Raw genomic sequence first — 27,152 nt, 5'->3', positions numbered from 1 at the left:
TTGTGTAATTAACCAACAGGCGAGATTTTATTTATGAGTTATTATAAGCACGATTCCTCGTGTAACCATTCAGGTGTGCAAGGAGAGATTGTTAGTCCTTTACCTAGTTAAACAAATCTACACATTAACCTGATTTTCATCAGTTGACACGTTGCTTCCAGGGTTACTGTTGCTCTCAGTTTCTGTAATTGAATCCCTATGCATTATGCAGGACAAGGGGCTTTTTCCCAGCTACATGGTGATGAAGGTTAGTTTGCAAGCGACCTGCCTGCCTGGAGCTGCTTGTTACTTCCACAGTGTCTACGCCAACAGTGTCTCACTACACATTTTGCTTCCAGTGTCCTGTGAAAACAAAACAAATTAAACTCACTAGGTTAACTCACAAATTAAACTCACCTAGTTGACAAATGAGAACTTTGCTAGCAGTTTTGTTCTTTAAAATACATGACACTGTAAACATGAAGGATCTTGCTTCTCTTTAGCTGAAACTCATGATTTTACCAGACATAAGCAGAGGAGAGTTACCAGGATGCTGCCTGGATTAGAGTGTAGCAACCCTAGTTTGGCGAGGTTAGGCAAACTAGGGTTGTTTTCTCTGGAGCAGCAAAGGCTAAGGGGAGACCTGATAGAAGTTTATATAATTATGAGAGGCAAAGATAGAGTAGACAGCCAGTATCTTTCTCCCAGGGTCGAAATGGATAATACTAGAGGACACGCATTTAAGGTGAGAGGGGGAAAGTTCAAAGGAGATGTGCAGGGCAGGTTTTTTTTACACATAGAATGGTGGGTGCCTGGAATGAGTGGTAGCGGAGCAAATACGATAAAGGTGTTTAAGAGGCTCTTAGATAGGCACATGGGTAGGCAGATAATGGAGGGATATGGACCATGTACAGGCAGAAGGGATTAGGTTAATTAGGTATCATTAGCTTAATTAGTTTGGCACAATGTTGTGGGCTGAAGGGCCTGTTCTTGTGCTGTATTGTTCTGTGTTCTGTAAGGGGATAAGATGTTTTTGGCTACTGGAGGCCCTACAATTAAGAAAGTAAAGTTCACCCCCCAGAGGCTGACCCATTTTCCTGCTTCCATGCCTGCAGAAGCTCAGTATTTTCATGGAACAGCAGACCAATATGGACTGATGTCCAGTCCAAGCAGTGAGACTGACCTGAAGGATGGTACTCTGACTAGGGCTTTCTTCCTCTCGGTTGCTCTGGAGTGTCTATGGTCGACTTTCCTAGAGGCAAGTGTGTAATCAGCTGAGGCAGCCTGGTCAACACTCCCTGTTACCATGGATATTCAAGCCATCTGATCTCTTGAAGGATCACTCTGCAAATTCTCTTCCTCCCTTGGGCTCTAAAGTAACTCAATATCTACACATTTTATGCCTTTAGCATTTCTATATAAACTCATATTGGTCACTTCCTATCATCTCTGTCCTTCTAACCCACAGCTAATCACCATCACTGACAGGTCCAAAACAGGTGAGTTTACCAATTGATCAATCTGAGTTTATATAGAAATGCTAAAGGCATAAAATGTGTGGATATTGAGTTATTTTAGAGGACAAGGGAGGAAGAGAATTTGCAGAGTGATCCTTCAAGATATCAGATGGCTTGAATATCCATGGTAACAGGGAGTGTTGACCAGGCTGCCTCTGCTGGTCAGCCACGGCAATGTTCGTTCTTCCTAATAATCATTCAGTACATTGGGCATGAAGCATATTTGCATTATATGCTTGTTTAATGAGACTTTTTGTAACCTCTAAATTCCTGCAAGAGCCCGACTCAGAATTAACAAATTGGACTGGGTCTTCACCAAGTCTGACTCTTTTGAGTTTTGCCAGAACTTCGCTTGTTTTATACTGAGCTCTTGCAGTCTGACACTCATAGCCCTGCTAAATAACCTTCTGGCACCCGCAATATTGATCTGCCTTGCCCTTTCAGAAACAGTTTCCACCTCTTCTGTGATACTATCACATGAAAACAAAGTCTTATATTCTTTGCAAGTTCAAAGCTGTTCCCTTCACCCTCACTTATGTGTCAATGTGCTTTTGAGTGTAATGACTGAATCAAACAGTTTTCCGATCAAAAGGAAAATATCAAAGACTTGAATTTATATTATATCTCTCACAATCTCAAGATGCCAAAGTGCCTTAGAAGCAAAGGAAAACTTTGAACGGGTAGTTGCTACTTGTAATGCAGGAATTGCATCAGTCAAGTTTCCACAAAACAGCAATGTGAATAGTGATTAGTGATGTTTAGTGATGCTGATTTGAGGGATAAATAACTCCCCTTTAAGGTATCACAGTGGGATCTTCCTGTCAGTATTATGTCTCATCTGTAAGATGGAAGCAACACCCACCCCCGCCCCCCCACCCCCCCATCTGGACATTCATCCAGTCACTACCGTGGGAATTAAATCTTCTACCGCAAAGGCAACACCACACCCCTCAGAGCTACATCAAGTTAAAACCACATTTTACCAAATGTCTTTGAGGTACACCTGAGTCTTGATTCTTGTTGGCCATCGTAACTGCTGTTGAATGTGTTATTTTCAAACTGGGTTTCTTTCCTGCCTCTGCTTTTGTTTTTAAATCAGATGCAGATGTCACTGGCAAGCCCATTATTTGTTCTCCAACCCCAATTAGGTCATAACAGAATGCTTGTGAGGCTATTTTGGAGAAAAGTTAAGAATCAACTCTGTAGTCACATATCAGCTGATGAAATGAGGATAGAATGTTTCTTTCAATGTGGGACATTAGTGAACCAGACAGATTTTTGCAACAATGCGCCGGTTTCGTGGACTTGAGATTGGCTTTTTATCCCAGATTACTTAATTGTTTACATTTTGGAAGGAGTTGAAAGCATGTTACCAAATCAATAGCACCAACCTCCAGATTCTAGTCCAGTAACTGAACCACTAGGCCATTGAAATCTGTGTCAGTCTTGTGAGGCTATGTGCCCTGGCTTGGGTGTTCAATTCCACAATGGGATTTCAGAGCCAGGTTTCCTTTTGCCATCACTCCGTCCCTCCTTCAGCCGGCCCTGGATCTACACTCCTGGTCCAGTTGTCAATTCCATTCTGTTGCTGTGACACCCACTGTCCTGGTAACAATGCTGCCATTGTCCTTCCTTGCCTTGCAATGGGCTGTTCGGTTGCTCTTTCTCTTACTTTCCCACACCACACTGGAAGCTGCTCTCCAATTCTCTCTTGGTCATTCTCCCCAGGATCACTTGCAGGTGGCAATATTTTGTTTTGAAGCCAATGCACTCCTGTGTCTGTGTCTCATGTTATTCCACAAGGTGCTAATTCCCAAAATTGCAAACTGTTTTTCTTTCAGAATCAGAATCAGGTTTATTACCACTGTCTTATATGACATGAAATTTGTTGTTTGTGGCATCAGTACAGGGCAAAGACATAAAATTACAAAAAATTACAAAATAAATAAATAGTGCAAAAAAAAAGCAACAATGAGGTAGTGTTCATGGGTTCATGGACCGTTCAGAAATCTGAGGACAGAGGTGAAGAAGCTGCTCCTGAATCATTGAGTGTGGGTCTTTAGGGTCCTGTACCTCCTCCCTGATGGTAGTAAGGAGAAGAAGGCATGGATTCCCTTTTGGGTCTTCTGACTTTGCCTGTATGGCACATGACAGCTGCCACTCTTAACTTACATCACAAAAGCCTATTCAAAGAGGGCCTCTGAAGCAGGGAGTCTTTCATATCTGGGAATTCTCTGGATCTGATGCAGAATCTCATGTAGCTTTTAAAAATTACCAGAGCTTTTCAAAGCATTTGGAGAAAACTGCATGCTGGCCCAGCCCCCTCACCCCTGTTACCTCAGCGCCCACAGTTGTGGATATGCGAGGTTGTGCTTGGGTACCTGACCTCAGTGTGCACTCCCAACTTTGCCAAGCTGGCAAGGGTACCATCTCCTCTTGTTGTTGCCCTGTTAATGCTGGGGCAGGACAAATCCAAAATTTAATTCAAAATTATGCGGGGAGAGTCAATAGCTCAGGATCTATAAGTTGAAGACAAAAGAGAATGCAGATGCTAGAATCTGGAACAACAAGCAGAACACTGGAAGAACTTAGCGGGTCAGAAGACAAAAGGTGTAGGTCGACATTCTGGACTGAGAGGGAGGAGGAAAGATTGCCGGTATATAGCAGTGGGGTGAGTTTTGTTTTGCCTTTGGTGTACACTCACTCCACTGTATAAAAGCTCAGTGTTTTTCCTGTAACTGTTTCTGTCTAATATTAACCCAGTAAGAGCAGGAAGTGAGTTTTAGGAGTGGTCTGTTATGAGTACCATGGTAAGAGCATCACCAGGTGGAGCCAGAGACGTTGCCAGAATGGGAGCCGGTCCATGGGGGTGAGAGCCTGACGTATTGACAACAAGGGGAATTGCAATGGCTGCAGGGACTCTGCCTGGAGCGACTCTGCATTGCTTTGTTCCCTTGGCAGCCCTTCTTTCAGCCTTCATCGAACTAAAGAGGTCATTCAAGCAAATTGCTTATCCTGCCTGCAAATTAACTGAAATTGCTCTGGTGTAGGCTGCAGAGCTCACATCCTCTACCAGCTATGCATCTCGCTTGGTAACAAATGAACTGTTTACTGGGTCATAGGACAAGCTGGAGAGAAACAATCTCTTTGGTGCACCAGCTGCCACTACTAATGAATTTCCCTGGTGTCTAAGGCCTGATTGATTTCAAGCCTGGGTTATCCTGAATAAGAAATATGTGACATAAGGACAAGTCCCAGTGAAGGAAAGGATGTATAAATAGATTGTTGATTAGTGTTACAGCAGGTTAGTATGATGCTGTGTGCTTCCACTCTTAAACTTTCACCTCTGCCATCCAGATTTAAATCCAGTGCTGAATGATAGGATTAAATGTTCTCATTTTTGCTGGTTGCAAGGGTGCTAAATATAGAGCTCAGGATTGGCTGTGCGCATGCATGCCAGAGGTATAATGCTCCCCATGATTAGAACTGCACAGTAACCAACTTGATCTTATGACTTGGAGCCAAACATGAACTGACAGAGCCCTCGCACACAGAGCTCGGTGGCCTCGTCAATCATTTGAAATCTTCTCCCCAATTGCTTCCAACTCCCTTAATTATAGGGGGAAAAAAAGTTAGAAATTCATCAGGGGAGGTGTTGGAAACAAAACCATTGAAAATGGGACCTTGCACAATAGGACGGAGAGTTGCCAACGGTAACAGAACGCGGTTGCACTCGACACCAAACATTCCAGGCGCTTCACAACCATTCAGAGACTGTTTCAATATCTGAGTAGAGGTTTTGTTCACTGCATCCTGACATAGAGGTTGCTGGTTGCGTTATATAATAACCATACTTTGGGTAATATTGTGTGGGGATGAATAATCATAATGTTGAGTACTAGTCACTTTTAGTTATAAATTGTGGGAGGTGAATGATCCTTTAATGAAAGGTGTTCATTACTTTTACTCAGTACTGTGCGAGAGATGAAAGCTTCAGTCACTTGCTCAATTGTAAGGTGTCACCTTGGTCATCAACAGTAGTTTCATTCTGAGTCAGAAATCTCTGGATCTGACCCTGCCCCTGCTCCCCCCCCCAACAGTCTCTGACTCCAAAGAATAATCTGGGCTGACTTTCCAGTGCAGAATTCACCAGAATGGGTCCAACATCCTTGTGGGGGTGAGGGGGAGGGCAGGTGTTGTGGGTGCTGTCAGTGTGGGTTTACACTAATTTGGCAAGAAAATGAGACACAGTGAGGGAGAAGAACAACCAGATAAGGAAGGAAAACTCAGTCAGTCCAGATGGTAGGGAAATAGGGCACAGAGCAGGAGTACTCTGTGGAGGTAGGGAATGGAAAACTGTCAAAGGAGAACTCATTCAGTCCAGCAGACAGAGGGTGAAGCCATGGGAGGAGTACAAGGCTGGATTGCATTTATTTATGAGGCATTGATTAATACAAAAGAATATGATATTGTTGATATCACAGAGATGTAGTTGAAAGAAGGGCAGGACTATGCCCCAGGGTATAGAATCTTCAGGTGTGAATGGTTGTGGTGGTGGTGGGGGGGGGGGTGTAACAGAGGAGGGGGTATTGCAATAACCATCAGTTTGCTGCAGGGGTGGTACACACCTCCAACCAGTGGGAAATAGAGCAGCAGGTATCGAGGCAAATTACAGAGAATCAGGCAAAGAGCAATAGGGGATTTCACCTTCCCCTATGTTAACTGGGATCATTGCAGTGTGACAGGCTTAAGGGGAGGGGTTATGGGGATATTTGAAATGCACTCAGGAGAGCCTCTTGAGCCAGAACGTAGATAGCCCTACTGGAGTTGGAGTGGTATTACACCTAATCTTTGGGAATGTAGCCTGCCAAGCAGTGGGAGTGTCAGTGGGAACACTTCAGGGATAGTGATCATTGAGAAGGACAAGAATGGACTGGATCAGTGACGAGACGTGTACCAGAGAGATTGAGAGATCGGTTCTGGGACCCTTGCTGTTTGTTACATACATTAATGAGCAGGATGAAAATCTATGAGGGATGATAGTAAGCTCACAGATGACATGAAAATTGGTAGCATTGTTGATAGTGAGGAGGGTCGTCTTCAGCTGTGGAGCAATATTGATGAGTTGGTAAAATGGGCAGAGCGCTGGCAGATGGAATTTATACATGAAAAATATGAGATGATCATCTTGGGAGGACTGATAAGATTGGGATGCACACAATGACGGACAGGACCCTGGAAACTCCTGAGGAACAGAGGGATCTCGGTGTACAAGACCAAGAATCCCTGAAGGCAGCAGGACAGATTGATAAAATTGTTCTGAAGGCACACAGGATGTTTGCCTTCATGTGCCAAGGCAGGAAGTACCAGAGCAGGGAGGTTATGGTATATGGGCACAGCTGGAGTATTGTGTGCTGTTTTGGTCACCACACTATAGAAAGAATGTAATTACACTGGAGAGGGTGCAGAGGAAATTCAGTAGGATTTTATAGGGTCATAGATTCATGCAGCACAGAAACAGGCCCTTTGGCCCACCGTGACTGTACCAAAAATTAAACACCCATCTATACAGATCCCACTTAAAGAAGCCAGCATAATCAAAGACCCCACCCACCCCAGACATTCTCTCTTCTCCCCCATCCCATCGGGCAATAGATACAAAAGCTTGAAAGCACATACCACCAGGCTCAGGGAAGCTTCTATCCCACTGTTACAAGACAATTAAACGGTTCCCTAGTATGATAAAATGGACACTTGACCTTACAATCTACCTCGTTATGACCTTGCACCTGCCTGCACTGCACTTTCTCTGTAGCTGTAACACTTTATTCTGCATTCAGTTTTTGTTTTCCCTTGTGCTACCTCAATGCACCATTGTAATGAAATGATCTGTATGGGTGGCATGCAAAACAAAGTTTTCTTATTGTACCTCAGTACATGTGACAATAATAAACCCATTTACCAATGTATCTGGACGAGCACTTGATGCATGGCCTTCTATGCCTTCTTGATTCAAGTGCTTGCCCAGATACTTCTTAAATGTTGTGAGAGTCTCTGCCTTCACCACCTCCTCAGGCAGCAGGCAATGTGTTCCATATTACTTGGCATGGAACATTTCAGCTATGAGGAGACACTGAATAGGCTGGATTTGTTTTCCTTGCAGCAGAGGAGGCTGAGGGGGGAACCTGATACAAGTGTACGAATTTATGGGCATCGATGGCATAGATGGTGAGAACTTTTTTCCTGACAGCAGAAGTTAGTAGAACCAGGCAGCATAGTTTAAGGTTTAGAGAGAATTTAAGGAAGAATTTTACCACTCAGAGGGTGATTAGAATTTGTAATGCACGGCCTGAGTGGATGGTGGAGGAAGAGACTCTCACAGCATTTCGATGTATTTCAATGAGCATTTGAATTGGCAAGGCTTGAAGGCTATGGATCAAGTACTGGAGAATGGGACTAGTATAGATAGGTACTTGATGGTCGGCATGGACGTGGTGAGCCGAAGGATGTGCTTCCATACTGTACGACTCTATGTGGCGACACAAGAGACTGCAGACGCTGGAATCTGGAGCTAACACACAAAGTGCTGGAGGAACTCAGTGGGTCAGGCAGCACTGATGGATTTGAGTTACAGTTTCAATGCTGAAAATGCTATCCTTGAACTGAAATTCTCAAGTGAATATTAAGCACCCTGGACACTGTTTGGAGATTGGTAGAAGTTTTCCAGATGTTGATTTTATCCCTTCAACTAGTGCAGGCAGAAACAGATTAACTGGTCAGGCTTGTTAACTCTATGGGACCACAGGAATCACTGGGTGGCTGATGGATTTACAGCCATAACTGCTGTGGCTTATTTTCAGAAGTTGCTGAGAAAGAGTATGGGTTCCTTAGAACCAAAGTGGCAATCTATGCATGGATCTGAAGGTGAGGTCTAGAATTCGCTGTGGAGAAGGACATTGTAGTTTGAGAATTCGGGGAGGCAGCAGTGAAATTCCAGAACAAATTACTGTTGGAAAGGCATTAGATGTCTTAGCAGACTTAAAGGTGGATAAATTCCCAGGTCTTGATGAGTGGTGTTGGGCCTCAAACACTTGTAGGACTGGAAATGTCACTGGTGTAACCGCAAGGTCTTTCTTTCTCCCTGTGACATGGTGCACCCCACTTCTACTGCGGCATACAGTAACACTACAAATTAAATTCTCTTTATTCCATCCAGGAAACTATAACCTTAAGTGCAGCGGTAGTTAGGTGAATGTAGTTCCCTTTTCATTACTCCATCACATTCACAGAAGTCACACGAGTTAGAAGCAATACAAAGATCCCTAAATGTTGTCCTTACAAAAGTTCCCCCCAGCTTATGAGCATCTGACTTATATACAGCCCAAGGATTTGGGAGACCAGCGTGATGGATTTGCAGGCTGCTGTAGGGCTGCAGGCACCTTCTGTCGGGTGGGAACTCAGTTCACGGCCACATTTCTGACGTGCAGATTGTTTGGGTTATGAACAGTTCACAGGAATGGAATCCTGCCATAACCCAGGAGGACCTGTGTTCTGCTTTAAATTTGTCTTCTAAACACCATCCCTATCTGCAAGAACGTTGGGGGGAATCTGAAAGCTAACAGTCAACTAAACCAGGAGCTCATGAAGTTCTCTGGACCTAAGATCAGGCTGGGGCTGATCATTTTGGCAGGTGATACTCATTATTGATTGTTTACTCTCACTTGATGGCTCCATTGTAATCTCACAAGCCATTATCAGTGGAAGCAATGAAGAAATGGATGACTTACATTGTTTCGACCGTGTGGTCCGTCTATTCGTCCTTCTGTACAAAAAACTCATGACACGCTGCGGTTACCATACTAATGAATGCGACAAACTCCTGGAAGTCACACTCTGCATCACCATCCGTGTCTAGGCTTTCCATCAGCTTGTCCAGGGTCTCCTGGTCTTTGAAGTCCTGCAAAGAATTTTTTTTGTAAATAAAAAGAAATACAAATTTCAAAAACGAATATGCATACACACACACACACACACACACACACACATGTATGCATACATACACATATAGACACACAGACAGACACACAGATATGTACAGACACACAGGCACAGTCAAACACACACACACAGTCACACATACACATGGACATAGGCAGAGAGAAATAGATGTGGACAGACACAAACACACATACACACAGACACGCACTCACACATGCGCGCGTACATTGTGAATCAGCATGAATGCTTCCACTTTAAAATTACCTTCAAGCTTTCAAAAAGTATTTGCGTGCCAATTTAAAATGAACTGTTCAGAAACATGAAGCAATAGAACTGAGACATTTCATCACACTGCAGACTTACCTCTGTGTTCCTGGTTCCTTTTATGAGACAAAATTCCTGAAGAATCACTTGCAAAAAAATCACGTTTGTTTTAACGATTTTAAAATTTCTCCCTTTGCTTCAGCCAAGTTGTGAAAAAAAAACAGGCTATTCAGTTCAAAGGTATTAATGACTTGTCTTACTGCATATGATCAACATGTCTTTTGAAGCTGAACAGGCATTTAGCTTAATGAACTGAGTCCTGGGAACTTTTGGCAAGTTTTGTCAGGCTATCCTGTTCAAACTGGGCGAGATGTTTAGAGTCCTTAAGTGAGCTGATCATGTCATGCACAGTCTGAAGGAGATTTTAGCATGCATGGCATTTTTGGAGAGGATTTTTGAGTGTGACTTTGAAAATAGTGAGAAAGGGAAGACAGAAACTACATTCACAAAAGGCGCTGAAGGAACTCAGTGGGTCAGGCAGCATCTATGGAGGAAAATGGACAGCGGATGTTTCGTGTCAAGACCCTTCATCAGCGCCTTTTGTGTTGCTCCAGATTCCAACATCTGCAGTCTCTTGTGTTTCAATTATTTTAAATTGACGTTGTACTCCAAAGTTTATTACTACTTGGAACAATGAAAATTGCTCATATGTTCCCTTTCAGACTTACTTTAAGCATTGACTTACAACCAGACTGACCATTTAAGGGAGACACAAGAGCCTGCAGATGCTGGAAACTTCAGCAACAAGCAGGAGGAACTCAATGGGTCAGGCAGCATCTGTGGGGGGGAAACAAACAGTTGACATTTCGGGTCAACACCCTTCATCGGGACTGAAGGATAGAGGGGAGAAAGCCAGTATAAAAGGTGAAGGGGTGGACCAAGAACTAGCAAGTGCTAGTGGATCCAGGTGAGGAGGGGTGTTAGGCAGACGGAGGAGGGGAGAGTGGAAATAGTGACAGGGGCTGGGAGGTGATAGTTGGAGGTGACAAAGGGCTGCAGATGAGGGAATTTGCTTAGAGAGGAAGGTGGAGCATGGAATCAGGTAAGGGAGGTGGGGAGGACAGATGGGAACAGTGGAGGGAGGGGAACTAGTGGAAGGGGTGTGTGGCAGATGGAGTGGGTGGAAGAGGGGAAAGAAACAGGGTGATGGGGGTCTGGGGTGGATCTAGGAAGAACTGGGTAGATCAGGAGGAGAGAGAAAAGGAATGGAGGGGGGCAGTTTACCTGAAATTGGAGAATTCGATGCTCATGCTATCAGGTTGTAGACTAGCCAGGCAGAATATGAGGTGCTGTTCCTCTAGTTTGCATTGAGCCTCGTCCTGGCAGTGGAGGAGGCTGAGGACAGACATGTTGTCGTGGGAATTGGGAGGAGAATTAAAATGGCTAGCAACCGGGAGCTCCAGACTGCCATTGCAGACGGAGCACAGGTTCTCAGCAAAGTGGTCGACCAGCTTGCATCTGGTCTCACCAATGTGGAGGAAGCCACATCAGGAGCACCAGATGCAATAATCAAGGCTGGTGGAGATGCATGTGAAGACCTCCTCACCTGAAAGTGCTGTTTCGGGCCCTGGATGGTGGTGAGGGAGGAGGTGGGGACCACTTCCGCCTGATGTTATGATTAATGCAGTCAAGAATGGTGGCCAAATGACAATCAGCAAAAAAAAGTGTTGGTCACAAAAATATTACATCTAATTGCAATGGTCGGGTGAAGTTTATTTGATGCAGAGATTTACCGCGGAGGCTCTGGAAACAACATTCAGACTGAAGTATTTTGGAAGCGATATCGAGATTGAAAGCTTTCCAACTATGCTTCTTTAACATATAATATCTCAGTTGTCAGGCACTGCAGACAGATCAAAGTACTAGGTCATATGCTTGACAGGTTTTTACAGCATTATTTCAACCGTAACCTGTCCTCCATGTCTATTTGGAAACTTGATGATTATTTTTGGTAATTCTACTTAAGGAAACAGCAGTGATGATGTGAGATCCAGAAACTCTTGGTTTCTCTAATAGAAAACCAAGATCATGCTCCAAAGTCTGTAGCATGGAAACCAAGCAACATTGCCCAACACCAGCCTGCTGACATTATGGAAGTGGGGTTGAAGAACATCCCTTTCTAAAGCACCCTGCCTTGCTTCCTGCCTTCTGCAATCTTTGTGGATCTTTCATTGTATCTTCAGTCTAAGAACATAAGAAATAGGAACAGGCCTCTTGAGCCTGCTCCACCTTTAATATCATGACGAATCTGACGATTGGCCTCAACTTCATTTTTCTACCTGATCTCCACTGAGTTCTGATGAAAAGTCACTGACCTGAAATATTAACTCTGTTTCTCTTTCTACACTGACCTGCTGAGTGTTTCCAGAACTTACAGTGCAGATTTACAGCACCTGAAGTTTTTTGATTTTGATTTCATTATCCTTTGCTTTCCCTGAAGTTCAAAAACTTCTCAATCTCAGTCTGGAATATACTAATTGATTGAACATCTTCAGACCTCAAGGATTGGTAGCTTTCTTAGAAAGAAAATGCCTCATCATTACTCTCTTAAACATGTGACCCTTTACCTGAAGCCTCCCTAACCATATCCCTTCACTTCCCATTACCAGTTGACATGCTTGTTCATGTAAGTTGCTGCTGGTGTAATGTTACTGTCAGTGAGTTCAGTGAGCACAACTTTAATTAGGAATCTGCTTCATTGCTATCTAATGACTGGAGTATAGGACTATTCTACTCTAGTTTGTAAAGCAGAATCTTTATGCCTGAAAATCCTATTTCCTTGTTATAACATCCTCTAAACCACACACACGAAAATAGGATCAGGAGTAGGCCGCTTGGCCCCTCAAGCCTGGCTCACCATTCAATATGATCATGGCCTCATCTCCTCTTCTGTGCCACTTCCCCGTTGCCCTCAATAACCTGATCTTCCAAAAATGTACCTACCTCCACCTTAACTACTTACAATGATCCACCCTCCACAGCCCTCTGGGGTAGAGAACTCCAGAGGTTCACCACCATCTGAAAATAACTTTCTACATACTTCTTTTTTTATATACATGTACGATCTAGAAAATAATAAAATCAGACTTAACCAGCACTACCCACCACATGCAACTCCCTGTTACCAACTTAACCAGTCAACAATAAAAATATTCACACCTTCCTCCTGACATTGACCTGGAAGTTTAATTCTGCTGCTCTTGTCACAAACTCTGACAGACATGTTGAAGGTTTCCAATGTTTCCTGATTTCATTTCAGGTATCCCCCAGGATTGTTTCAGTTTACTAGAGTCTCCTTCAATAGTGACATGGTCACCCCCTGCTCACCTTGCCTACCTGCCGGTCATCTTGCATCCCTCTTCAGTCTACCAATCACTGGAATCCTTTCTCATCACTCTCCTTCTCCTCTTTATACTGGCCACCTCACCTCTCCGCTCTCAGTCCTGATGCAGGGTTTCAACCCAAAACGTCGACAATTCCTTTCCTCCCACAGGCGCTGCTCGACCCACTGAGTTCTTCCAGCAGTTTGTTTGTTGTTCTCCTTCAATAGTCATCAAGTCCCATTCCAGCTGGCAATGCATTGCAGCAGGCAGCCAGCAAAGACACTAAACCGCATGTTAAGGATATCCATACACAGAGGTAAGAGCTCACTACACTTTTTCCCATTCCCCCTGCTCCCGTCTACCACTGATTCATTGAACAACACTCCCCTGATGGGGTAAATCATTTTATGCCATTCAGAAGTGAGAGTGAGGATAATGGGCTGAAGGGCCTTGAAATTCCACAGTGGCTCTCCCAGTTTCTGAACATCTCTCTGATGCTCCTGCCAGCCTGCTGTTGGAGTTATACAACAGAAGCATAGGACACTTACAGCACAAAAGGGGGCCATTCAGCCCACTCTGTCTGCGCCAGTTGAGAAAAAAACTCCTCAGGGCTAACCTCACTTTCCAGCACTAAGTCTGAACTCCTGAAAGTCCAAGTGCTGCTTAAGTGTGTTGAAGGCTTCTGTCTCCCCCACCTTGCATTCAGAGAGTTCCAGACCTCCACCAACCTCAGTCTGAAATCAATTTTCTTCACCCTTCCACCAACTTCCATACATCTAAGTCCCCATAAATCCATGCCCCCAGATCTTGGATTCTCTGGTGAGGGAAACAAAGCCTTCCTATTTTACTGTAAACCTTTATTATTTTATATGTTTTTAAATTTTATTTTATACATCTTATTTTATTTTTTTCATTTTATTTTGTTTTATACCTCTCAAGTCTCCCCTCAGTCTCCTCTGTTCCAAAGAAAGCAACCCCACCTTATCCAATCTGTCCTTGTTGCAACAATTTCCAGTCCTGGCAACATAAATCTATCCAACCTCTCCAGTGCAATAACATGACTAGAACCACATGCAGCACCCAGCTATGGTCTAGTTACTGCTGTATATGTTCTAGCATAACCTCAATGCTCTTATATTGCATGCCTCGGCTAATAAAGGAAAGCACCTTGCATTCCCCCATGTTAACCATCTTACTGGCCTGTCCTGTTACCTATGATCATACACTTCTCCACACCACTTCCTATCCAGGGGTGAAATTATCTTTCTTTACTAGTACAGTCACACACACTTCCTGCTGTGTCTTACCTCTGTAATCAATGCTTCAGCCACTTTTTCGCCAATGCACCATACCAGCCTGTACCGGCATCCTTTCACCTCTGGCCCTATCCTCCTACTTGTCACGCATTCCCTCGCCTTGTGGCACCTCTTCAGGTGCATTACCTCACATTCTCTGGATTAAATTCAGGAAGATTAGGAAAAAACAACCATGGAATTTCACAGCCAACATGCTTTGAGGGGAAGCTTGACTGTACAACGCACACCAAAATAAATGTCATGCCCTGGATGAGACTGGGCCCCCAAGTGTCTTCCATCAATCCCCACACTCACTGATCAATGCTGGCTTCATGTTTACCAGCCCCATAGATCAGATCCCTCTGTGATTTTGACTCTCTCTACCCCTGTTTATCCTGTCTCTCTATCCTACCCCCATTTGGGATGACTGCACTCCTTCAATTCTGGCTTCCTAGCAATGATTCCTTCAGCTGACAGGACCCCTAAGCTCCAGAATCCCCTGCATAAATCTCTCTGCCTTTTCCATAAGAATGTTCCTTTAACAGCTTTTCCGACTGAATCTGCATGAGAGTCTCCTTCTGGCTTGGTGTCTTCCTAACCACTGGCTGAAGGGCTCCTGGAGTTTTGTTATGTGAAAGGCATGATATAAAAAGACAAGTTGGTGCTGATGATGCTGATCTAGTTGGCAAAACATTTTTAAAAAGTCATGCTATGCCAATGGATCCATGGATTTTATTTGCTAAGTGTCTGAGCCATACAGAGCAATAAGGGCTCAGTCAATTCCGAAACTGTGTTGGTTTAGCTGACAGCAACTGGGTATTTATAAAGGACCTCACTGCTTCTGATTTATGCTTGGGGAACGCTGGTGGGATTCTTGCTTCAGATTCCCATCACACTGTTCGATGTCTGCCTGCGTGAAGCTGGGAGCACATGCAGTTAATTCCCTCCACCCTTCTGTGATCCACTTGGCCGCTGGCACTTCCGGACGATGCTGTCACGAGAATGGTTGCTCGAGCAATGCATGATACCCAGTGGGGAAAGGAAAGTGAGGACAGAGCAGGATCACAACATTATTGTTTTCTCGCTGAAGGTGGCCAGTGCTGGACAGCACGTCTGAACAATCAGTAGTGTGGCTCATGATTCCTGCAGGTTCTTCACCAACACAATACCTGCCTTTGTAGCAGTCAGTATTCCACACCCACCCCTCAGCCATCCCCCCATTAGTCACTTATCCACAGCTGAAGAATTCCTTTGGCTTTGTCTGGTGGTCACATCTTAAATACATTTATGGAAGTGTTCTCAGTGGGTTTTTTTTTGAGAAATAATAAGCGGAATCTATGAGTGTGGGTTTCGGATTTCACTGGATATAGAGAATAAAGTGCATGTTTGCAGTCCCGCTCACAGCAGTGGCCAGAGGGATTCTAGTTTGTCTTTGTTGAGTGATTCTGGGAAAAGCACCAAGATTTCATTAATTAATAAAGGGCTGACAGGAAAATGAGGAGTGCAGGAAGCTCCAGGAGGGTATTAACGGTACTTCTTCTTAGCCTCTGGGTCTCTTTCCTCAGACTGCCACTTCTCTTGTTATTTATTTTCTTTCTCTCCCTCCCTCCCTCTCTCTCTCTCTCTCCCACTCACTCTCCTTCCCTCCCTCTCTCCCCTCTCCCCCCATTTTCTCTCTCTCCCCCACTCTCTCCTTCCCTCCCTCTCTTCTTCCCCGTTTTCTCTCTCTTTCCCAGTCTCTCTCCTTCCCCCTCTCTCTCCCCCATTTTCTCTCCCACTCTCTCTCCTTCCCTCCATCTCTCCCCTCTCCCCCGTTTTCTCTCTCTCTCCCACTCTCTCTCCTTCCCCCTCTCTCTCTCTCCCATTTTCTCTCCCACTCTCTCTCTTTCCCTCCTTCTCTCCCCTCTCCCCCGCTTTCTCTCTCTCTCTCTCTCTCCCGCCCTGTCTCCTTCCCTCCTTCTCTCCCACTCCCCCACTCTGCAAAGTTCAAAACCATCTAAACCAACAAGTTATGCGGCATTCATCACTAATTCCTGTAAACAGCCACATAGAAGCCCATGAATGAAGAGCAGGAGACTATTCAGCCGCCTCCAACCTGTACCATTCAATGAGATCATGGCTGATCTGACTGTAACCTCAAGGCTATCCAACGCCAGTAACGTCTCACCACCCTGCTAATCTCTCTTTGCACTAAAAATCTTCAAAGAATGTTTCTATTGCTCTTTGAGGAAGAGAGTTCCAAAGATTCATGATGGTGAGAAAATAAATTTCACCTCATCCCCGTCTTTAATTCCTTTTTTTCATTATTTATAAACAGCGACCCTGATTCCCCTACGTCCTCCATTTTTTCTCATGTCAAGACTTCTCAGGATTCCCGCAGCAATTTCAGCAGAAGACTGGCAAGCAGTGGGAAAAACGGGCAGTACAGTAAAATTCTGATAACCCGGCACCCCAGGGACATCAATGGTAGCGGACTGACTAATTTTCTAGACCGTCGGATATTATTCTTATCAATAACCCAACATACTTTTACTTCATTTTTATAGATATTACACCAGTGAGCCCAATAAGTTTGAAGGGAGTGTGGAAAACAGAGCCTCAATGAACCCAATGCTGAACCATTAAGATTTCCAATCAGATAGCGGATTGTTGGAGTTCTATTAAATGCCATTCTGCTGATTTTGTTGAAGTTATTTCAATGACCGGGAGGATTTCCCCCTAAAGTCCCACCCTTTTCCGTGCTGACTCACATATTATACCCCCGGCACTTTCCTTCCCCTGTTACCTCTCAGCTGCTGCATGCATGGTGTCACTTGAAGTTTTCTCTTATTACACTTTGGGCTTATCTCTCATTCTACGCTCAGCCTTTCTCAAGGATGTTGCTTGCAGATAAGCTGGGAATAGACAGGCATTTCACCCACAGGGTGAGGGAGAATGAACAGGAGGGCAAGATGCTTCTAGTCCTGAGAGTCGACTCATTGGATTTAGCAAAGGCGTAGGGGAAGCTGCTCTCCAGATGCTGAATAACACAAGGCAAGGGCAGCAACAAATCCTGCCTCAGTGCCTACTCTGGCATCTAACTGTGTTCAACACCATTTGGCACTCTTTGCACCCATGTGTCTCACAGTGTGAAGTTACGTCTCCATATAGAGTCAGTGGATGTTAAAAATGGCATCCAGTTTTAACCCAAGTCCTGATGCCAGTACTTGAGAGACAGCTCCAAGTCCTGAACACCTTGTCAGCACAACCACCACAAAAGCCCACTCTCTCTCTGCTCGATTTAAAGGATTTTGTGCTGTACTCACCCCAATGAAGTTGCTGAGCTCATTGTTAATGAGATTCTTCAGATCCATCTTCTTCAGCTTCAGCTTATCTCCATCTTTGCCACTGTACTTGTGAAAAGTTTCAATGATTGTCACCAGGGCATTCTCCAGATCAGACATTTTGTTGGTAAAAACCTGCTTGAGTGAAAAGAAGAGAATGGGTGAGTTAATGTTTGATTTAACATTTACATCTTTTCTTTCAGATCTCTACGTGGTCTCATCTCTCGGCCTCTCTAATACCCTCCAACCCTACATCCTTCTGAGATCTCTGTGCTCCCCGCTCAAGGTACCCTGACTTTAATTGCTACCCTATTGCCAGCCATGCATTCAAATATGGTCCTAATGCAGGCAAATGAGATTAGTGTAGATGGGCAAAAAGGTCAGCATGGACGTGGTGGGCTGAAGGGCCTGTTTCTTTGCTGTACGTCTCTATGACTCTAAATGCTTTTCCTAACCTCTGAAGTTCCCTCGCTGAACCTCCACCTCTACTTTTCCTTTCCCTTTGGGATGCTGCTTAAAGACTACCTCTTCGACCACACTTTTGGTCAGATGTCCAAAACTGAGGTAATGTCCGAAAACTCTGGAAACACTCAGCGGGTCAGGCAGTATCTGCGGCGAGAGAAAGGAAGTCAGTGTTCTGATGACGCCCAACCTGTTGAGAGCTCCAGCATCTTTTGTTTTCACTTCAGGTTCCCAGCATCTGCTGGAAACCTTTATAAAGTTGGGGATCAGTTTCATTTGATATATACCCTGGGACTTTTACTAAGTTAAAGCCACTGTAACTATGTCATGTTGGTATAATACAGACTTTGCCTTTTTGCTTGCCAGTGCTAAACAGAACTTTGAGGCAGAGTATAACATCCTGCCATTACAATATACCACATAGAACATAGAACAGTACAACACAGTACGGGCCCTTCGGCCCACAATGTTGTGCTGACCTATAAAAACACCTACTCTTTGATCAGTCTAACCTTTCCCTCCAACACAGCCCATAACCCTCCACTTTTCTTACATCCATGTGCCGATCTAAGGGTCTTTGAAATGTCCCTGTTGTATCAGCCACTACCACCACCTCTGGCAGTGCGTTCCAGGCACCCACCACTCTCTGTGTAAAAAACCTACCTCTGACATCTCCCCTAAACTTCCTCCTCTAGCCTTAAACTGATGGCCTCTGGTATTAGACATTGTCACCCTGGGGAAAAGGTGCTGGCTGTCCATTCTATCTATGCCCCTCGTAATCTTATACACCCCTATCAAAAGTAGCCTCTCATCCTGCGTCATTCCAAGGAAAAAAGGCCTAGCTCGTTCAACCTTTTCTCATAAGACATGTTCTCCAATCCAGGCAGCATCCTGGTAAACCTCCCCTGCACCGTCTCAAAAGCTTCCACATCCTTCCTGTAATGAGATGACCAGAACTGAACACAATACTCTAAGTGTGTCTAACCAGAGTTTTATAGAGCTGTAACATTACCTCACAGCTATTGAACTCAATCCTCCAACTAATGAAGGCCAGCACACCATATGCCTTCTTAATCACCCTATCAACTTGCGCGGCAACTTTGAGAGATCAATGGACTTGGACCCCAAGATTCCTCTGTTCCTCCACACTGCTAAGAATCCTGCCATTAACCTTGTATTCCACCTTCAAGATCATTCTTCCAAGGTGTATCACTCCACACTTTTTGGGATTGAACTCCATCTGCCACTTCTCCGCCCAACTCTGCATCATGTCTATATCCTGTTGTAATCTATGACAATCTTCTATACCATCCACAACATCTCCAACCTTTATGTCATCTGCAAACTTACTAACCCATCCCTCCACTTCCTCATCCAAGTCATTTATAAAGGTCACAAAGAGCATGGATCCCAGAACAGATCCCTGTGGAACACCACTAGTCACCAACCTCCAGGCAGAATACTCTCCATCTACTACCACCCTCTGCCTTCTGTGGGCAAGCCAGTTCTGAATCCATGCAACCAAGTCTCCATGGATCCCATGTCTCATGACTTTCTGAATGAGCCTACCATGGGGAACCTTGTCAAATGCCTTACTGAAGTCCATGTACACCACATCCACCACTCTACCTTCATCAATTGTTTTGTCACCTCCTCAAAAAACTCAGTTAGCCTGTCTGTCACAAAGCCATGCTGACTATCCCAAATAAGACTTTGCTTCTCCAAATGCTCGTAGATCCTATCCCTAAGAATCCTCTTCAATAGCTTGCCCACCACTGAGGTAAGACTCACTGGTCTATAATTCCCAGGATTATCCCTGTTACCTTTCATGAACAATGGAACAACATTTGCTATCCTCCAATCCTCTGGTACCACTCCTGTGGCCAGGGAGGACGCAAAGATCATCATCAATGCCTTAGCAATCTCTTCCCTCACATCTAGACCTTCCAAATGAGAATTAATTTCCAGGCTCTGATGCCTTCTTATAATCAAAGAATGTCCAATATTCATGAATATCTCTGCAGGAAGCAACACAGAATCTCCAAGAGTGTGTCACTCAAAGTGGGATCATATCCTGATTTTGTTTTTGTCTGCAGCACTCTACGGAGACATGTTGGGCTAGTTCTCCTTCCTCTGGAGACACAAGAGACTGCAGATGCCAGAATATGAATCAAAAAACAACCTGCTGGAGGAATGTGATGGGTCAGGCGGCAGGGATGGTTGATGGTTCGGTTCGTGACCCTGCATCAGGATTCTGTTGGCTTGGCAGCGAACTGGGATTTGCTTTGTCACCCCCACTGCCAATCACCTTTAAGCATAGTGAATTCGCCCTAATTCAGAAGTAGAAGAACCATGGAACCCCAGTGCAGTGTTGCTGCATCTGAAATCTGACAGGTGATTATCGAGCAGGCACCAAACAGGCCCTGTGGGAAATGTGAAGTCCTTCAGCCAATGCTCCCACATTAGTGAACCCTGGATGCCATCCAACTCCTGTTGCCATCATCATTTGTACCAGGAGAACTCCATGCTCCATCAGAGGCAGCCAGACAACTCCACTTAAAGAGCCTTGTCTTTTATTATTGAGAGCGTGGCTACGGGGCAGAGCAGAATGAAGGTGGATGGGTGTAGGGATGGGAGCCGTAAGAGCGGCCGGATGTTATGATGGATACGACAAGAAATTCTGCAGATGCTGGAATCTGGAGCAACACACAAAAAGTGCTGGAGGGACTCAGCAGGTCGGGCAGCATCCATGGAGGGAAATAAACAGTGGACGGTTTGGGTTGAGACCCTTCATTAGGACTAGAAAGGAAGCGGGCAGAAGCCAGAATGAGAAGGTGGGGGGAGGGGGACGAGTACACGCAGGCAGGGGATAGGTGAGTTCAGGTGAGGGGCGAGTCCAGGTGAGGGGGGAAGGTAGATGGATGGGGGAGCTTTTAGTTGAAATATGGCTGTGAAGGGGACTCCTGCTTAATAGAACAATGGTTCCAACAGCAGGACCGACGTTACGGAAGGATATGGCAGAGGCACAGAGTGTAAAATACAGCTATCAACAAACTGAAACATTGGGCAAGAAAATGTTCAGTGACCTTACCAGTCTGCTCAAGGCAAGTGAAAGTTTTGTTTCCCTTGGAATCCTCCAATCCACTCAGTTTTTTTAAACTAAATTTTTTGTCAGATAGCTGTTGAAAACATTCAGAAGCCATCTGCAGCACAGTAAAAGACCATTTGATTGCACGGGTCACTGAGCATCCTCAACTACTCTTCACCTAATCTCACTGACACTAGATCAGCAGCTCAGCTCCAAACCAATGGAAATACTCCTATTCCCTGTCTTAAAGGAGGTTAAAAGGTTGACTCTAGCTGCAAACCTGGTAAGGGTGTTATGTGTGCAGATGTAACGATGACCAAAGGCCTTCCAGGGGGTATAAAACTGATGTGGGCAGATTGTAAAAGTCTCCTGTATGTAAAGCTGAACATGTGACCAGCCTTTCTTCTTGTAAGTGCTCCTCTCCACCATTCACACTGCCGTGCCATTTGCTGTGAGGGAGCATCAGAGGTGTAGTTGTACTAAAGTATTAGCCAGCCTCCTGCATTTACTCTTGGGAGGTTGAGCCAGGACTGGGAGTGGATGCAGAAAGATGGTTCTAATCCAGGATAATGAGATGATGAGATGAGATATATCTTTATTAGTCACATGTACATCGAAACTCAGTGAAATGCATCTTTTTGCATAGAGTGTTCTGGGGGCAGCCCGCAAGTGTCGCCACGCTTCCGGCGCCAACATAGTATGCCCACAATTTACTAACCCGTACGTCTTTGGAATGTGGGAGGAAACCGGAGCACCCGGAGGAAACCCACGCAGACATGGGGAGAACGTACAAACTCCCTACAGACAGTGGCCGGAATTGATCCCGGGTCACTGGCACTGTAAAGTGTTATGCTAACCGCTACACTACCATGCCTGCCTATTTTGTTTCAGGTTAGGGAGGAGCAATATTGCGTCAAGACCACATCCCTTCAGTTGATTATTTTTAGCATCCAAACAATCTCTGGCAGCCAGAAGAAAGGAAATGTAGTTTGTTGCTTGTATTAATAGTAGTGAGGTGCCTGGTCAAGGGTTAAACACTGGGATTACCTTCAGGAAAGGTAGTTGAGAATTGACTGGGGTATAAATAATCTGACACCACTACTGTCCCAATCAATGCTTATGTACATCTCAAGTATAGAATGTGTAGCAATATCTGGGGAACTCCAATGACATAGTGAATAAGTGAAGGAAACAATGAATGAACAAGTCCTCGAAAATTGTTAAAATTATACAGGAAGAACTGAATCACAGTTTACCTCTTATGCTGAAGATTTTATATGAGGTCCCCCTTTCACAAGAACACAAGATTATAGGAGCGGGAGTAGGCCACTCGGCTCCTCAAGCCTGCTCCGCCATTCAATATGATCATGGCTGATCTACCCCAGCCCTCAACTCCTCCTCTGTGTTAGTTCTCCATTGCCCTCAATCCCCCAGATCTTTTGAAAATCTATCTACCGCCGCTTTAAATGCTCCCAGCGACCTGGCCTCCACAACCCTCTGGGTCAGAGAATTCCAGAGATCCGCCAGCCTTTCCTTCAGCATCTCCTACGCCCATGACCCCTACCACCTAGATGGACAAGAACAACATCGCATGGGAAGACCACCAATTGCGGGTTGCCTTCAAGTTTCACATCACGCTGATTTGGAAATATATGCCATTCCCTCATTTCCACAGGGTCTAAAGGGGGTCATTGCCCTGGAACCCCCTCCCCAGTAGATCTGTGGGAGTGCCTTCACCTGATGGATTGCAATGGTTCAAGAAGGTAGCTCACAACCATCTTCTTTAGGACAATTGGGGATTGGCTATGAATCATCCTGGTATTGTCTGCCCACAGGACTCTCAGTGTTGTACATTGCTGAGGTATTTCCTCCATTAAAAGATCATAGCCTTTTAGATAAGTAGTTCAATCAGTAACTCCTCAGGGGGTTTATACTAATTATACTAATTGCATTCCTCACAGGTTTAGTACATAACCACAAGTAGTATAAACCCCCTGGGGAGGTATTAATCACACTGTCCAGCATTCTGGCCTGGCCAAACTTCGAATCCTGCACCAGATTCTGAGTGATGGGACACAAGGGGAACCTTTAGAAACAAGACTTCTCTTCATGGACTGCTCTTCATCATCATTGTTCTTGAGTTGAGGGAAAGTTAGAGAAACTTGGGTTGGGGAGAGGGTATCCGACAGGCCGCTAAGCATGTAGGAGCTTGTAAGGTGTTAAAGATGGCTGAGAACATTAAAGGTAAATTCTGGTGGATGTATTATATTTAAAAAGAAGTGCATTTAGATAACGATCTTTACAATCTTTTCCAGAAATCACAAGTGTTTTGGTGGTGAAGCTGGTGAGGCTGGTGAAGTAGTTGGGAAGTGTAGTCACTGTAATAATGTAGAAAATGCAGCAGCCAACTAACACAGTAGTAAATAGAGAGAGCAGGACCACACATCATGGGTTCAAACCAGCAGGGAATAATTTTAGGACTGGCAGAAGAAATTTGTCTTTGTGTGAATAAAAATTGATGAGTAGAAAAAAGCAAAATTCCTGGAATTGCTGAAGAAGTGATTGGGCTTTATTGTTCTTTTCCCAAGGCGGAAGAAACATTGGGTTAAGTAAATGCCTTTGCCTGCAATTGTACTACAATTTCTGAGTTGTACAAACAGTCAATTGTATAGCTTCAGCCTCAGAAATATTTACAAATAGTAACAGCTGGTAAGTTTCCAGACGGTTTTGGAAAGTAGGAATAAATTTCAAACAAATTTAATGTGGACTTTCGTTCTGGATGCAGCAAAATGTGAAAGGAAATGGGTTTCTCTACTGTTGTCATGGCTGCAACACAAGGAGTTGTTTGATTGTCTACTTTATGTTGGGCAGCATTTGTTAGAATGAGCTAACAGATTCAACAGTGAACCCTTTCGTTGTGTTGCTGATCTCGTTTCAGCTGTCTGGAAGGAAACAGAAGGAAGTCTATTGAGTTTGAAACAACTCGGACGCTACAGCAACCTGAAATCCTGGTCCCTTCATAAATTCTGTAGCACCAAGACTCTTCAAGTGTAATCTAATGACTGACACCTTAACTCAACTAGATCTCTTTAAACGTTCATACACAAACTGACACAAAACTGGTGATTACTGAAGAAAAACTCTTCGTCGTTACATTGTTATGTCAGGGATACTTCCTGAAGGGTCACATTCTGGGTAATAAGGCAATCTGATCCAAAATGTTTCCTCCTTTCCTCCCAGCACAGTACCTCAAAGCTGGTGAGTCCTGAACACTACCAGAGAAATGCATTGAGTGGAAGAGGGCATTGAGTTTGAGTGGACTTGTTTTGTGACGTTAAGCAGCAGCAGGCAAAACAATCGGAGAGGTTAGAAGTGTCACATGATTTCATAGAAAGATCGGATTATTATTTATACATGACTTCATGGAAAGATCAGATTATTATTATTACACGACCTCAGGATATCCTAAAATGCAATACGCTAATGAGTGCTGTCATTGTTGTGGTGTAGGAGGCACATTTGTCAGATTTTCACACAAGATCGCTCTTAAAACAAAGCAGATAATCAGTTTTTAGTGCTGGTTGAGGGAGGTTGGCAGAGCTCTTGAAAAAGTGCCAGAGGAGCACTTATATCCAGCTGAAAGGGAGAACAAAGCTTAAGTTTTGCTTCATCTGAAATATATCCCCTCTGACAATGGTCCCCTCCTGACAATATCCTCTCCTTGGTCCTGCACAGGAGTATCAGCCTAGATGATGCTGTTAAGCCTTTCATGCTGTGCATTTAGGCATGGGAGAGTGTGGTTTTACATCAGTCAGGATGCACACAAACTGCAACTCGCAAGACACTGGGATAGCAACACTATTGAGGGATAAGTGCATGACCAGTGTTGCTAACCCATATCATTCAAACTAGTTAGTTTTGTCTTTTTGTATTGAAGAGAAGGATTATTCAATGTAAATCAAATCTCCTCCCATGTAAGCCCATAAAAAGAATATCTGAAGAATAAGCGCTTCCATTCATCTGTACAATTTCATCATTTTGGCAAAAGGCATAAATTTTATATCCATCAAATTATGTGCTTCAGTGTGTTCTGTAATATTGCTCTTTATACACTGGCATAATCAAACAGATGCAGAACAGAAGGAGGCTATTCAGCCCATTGTTTCTGTGCTGGTTCCTCAGAGGATCTATTCACATAGTTACGCCCTCCTGTTCTTTCTCCATAACCCTGCAAATATTTCCTTCTGAAGAATATGTCCAACTGTTTTTTGAAGGTTGATGTTAAATCGGCTTCCATCGCAGAGTTTCACACATCACAACTCTTGGACGTTGGAACTTGGAGGGAGTGCCTCCATCTCACACACTAGTGTGCTTACACTGACAGACTCAGCAGAGCTCTGGAACCTGCACAATGCAAATCGCTGTCTTTGTTTCTGCTGTGGGTTCATTCCAAACCCTATTAGAAGTTGTGTTGAATTCTGCCACTCAGTCCCTGCCCACCCACCCCCACAACACACCCAAACCACCAGGAGGAGAACAACAATAGCTTAATTAAGAAAAAAGTGTAGCATATAACTAAATAATTCTGCTGATGCACTAAACCTTTCTTTCTGTTAAACAACTGATCCACTGTGTATATCCTGACTTTTTTTTTGTTAGTTTTTTTAAGCCATTGCAGATTTTTGTGTGTGTAAATAAATTAACTTTGAGCTTCGGGAGATCACTGATGCACTGTCAGAAACTTTCTCTGCCACCATCCAAACTTCAACAAGACTGTTACTAAAAGTGAAGCAGTGTTGTCACTGTGAAAACACTTTTGTCTTTGAATTTAGTCCACAGCAAGAGAATTGCAATGCCTAGATGATGGAATCTGAAGAGACAGAAAGAACTCAAACACATTGCAGGCACAGAGATTTTCTCATTGAATCTTAGAGGCACTACAGAAGGAAGTTATTCAATAGAAAATGCCTGTGCTGGTACTTTGAAACAAATGACTCACTTGCTCCACCCTCTTGCCCTTTCCCCACAGCCCTGCAAATGTTTTCTTTTCAAATATTTATCCAATTCCTCCACTTTAGCAGACAGTATCTAAAAACTGATGGAATAAAATCAATTCTAAAAATACTTCTTGAATTATTTATTCCACCTCTTCCATCACGGAATATAATGTTAAAACTATTTCTCAGTCAGCAATAATGTTTAACAGCCTTCAGTCTTAATCTGACACAAATTATACTGATGCATCTCAGTTTCACTCCACACAAGCTCCTTACCTTGGTGAGATTCCAGCTAACTTTCAGCAAGAGTTGACTGCGAGTTTTGCCGCCTAATGATGTTGCTTTTATCCTCTCTGATTTGGGAGTTGGAAACTGTCGAAATCACTGCAGTCCCTATGCGGACAGATTTGACCAATCGGTGGCGGAGACTCAACACATCCCTCAGATCAGTTACACCAGTAGCAACTTAATGAAGCTTAAATGATGCAGCAATTTCTTTTTAAAGGTCCCAGTACCGAGTTGGATGATGTTAGAGAGCAGCAGCTATAGTCAGAAGGAATAGTGTAGAAGCCATCAATACAGACAAGATCAAACTTCAACCTATTTTCACATATAACCTACAAACAGTAGGTTTGAAATTACCAGGGCAGCTGGATAATAAACAGCCCTGTCTATGAAGGGAACAGGTTACTGGCTCACAGTGGGAGGCCACTTAAGAGATTTGGCTTGGAAACCCACATGACCATGAGACATCCTCATATGCATTGGCCAAATGTCGGACAGTAGGGATGTGTTAATTGGAGCTCATGGAACCAGGCATCAGACACCTTGAGTTAAGATACTTTG

At 44.1% G+C, this 27,152-nt stretch overlaps 1 protein-coding gene across 2 annotated transcripts; it reads right to left on the bottom strand.

Moving 5' to 3' along the window:
* s100b (S100 calcium binding protein, beta (neural)) lies at window positions 1-26,749 on the bottom strand. Of its 2 annotated transcripts, none has more exons than XM_052018189.1 (4): window positions 26,583-26,749; window positions 17,742-17,894; window positions 9,284-9,453; window positions 1-342 (listed from the first exon to the last, which is right to left on the bottom strand). In XM_052018189.1, exons 2-3 carry the CDS (start codon window positions 17,877-17,879, stop codon window positions 9,307-9,309), a joined length of 285 nt encoding a protein of 94 aa, XP_051874149.1. In that variant the 5' UTR covers window positions 17,880-17,894; window positions 26,583-26,749; the 3' UTR covers window positions 1-342; window positions 9,284-9,306. The 2 variants fall into 2 exon arrangements, with proteins under 2 accessions (XP_051874149.1, XP_051874158.1); XM_052018198.1 differs by having other exon boundaries at window positions 17,742-17,897; window positions 26,583-26,697.
* Window positions 26,750-27,152: the final 403 nt, after the last annotated feature.

The sequence above is a fragment of the Pristis pectinata genome, chromosome 1 (genome assembly GCF_009764475.1).
Source record: "Pristis pectinata isolate sPriPec2 chromosome 1, sPriPec2.1.pri, whole genome shotgun sequence".
In the NCBI taxonomy this organism is placed as follows: Eukaryota; Metazoa; Chordata; class Chondrichthyes; order Rhinopristiformes; family Pristidae; genus Pristis; species Pristis pectinata.
The sequence above is the reverse complement of the archived record's forward strand: the minus strand, read 5'-3'. Positions and strand labels throughout refer to the sequence as shown.

Coding starts and splice junctions, on each gene's coding strand:
- s100b (XM_052018189.1), bottom strand. CDS start 17,879: ATGTCTGATCTGGAGAATGCCCTGGTGACAATCATTGAAACTTTTCAC. Junction 9,454..17,741: donor AGCTCAGCAACTTCATTGGG/GTGAGTACAGCA, acceptor AATTCTTTGCAG/GACTTCAAAGACCAGGAGAC.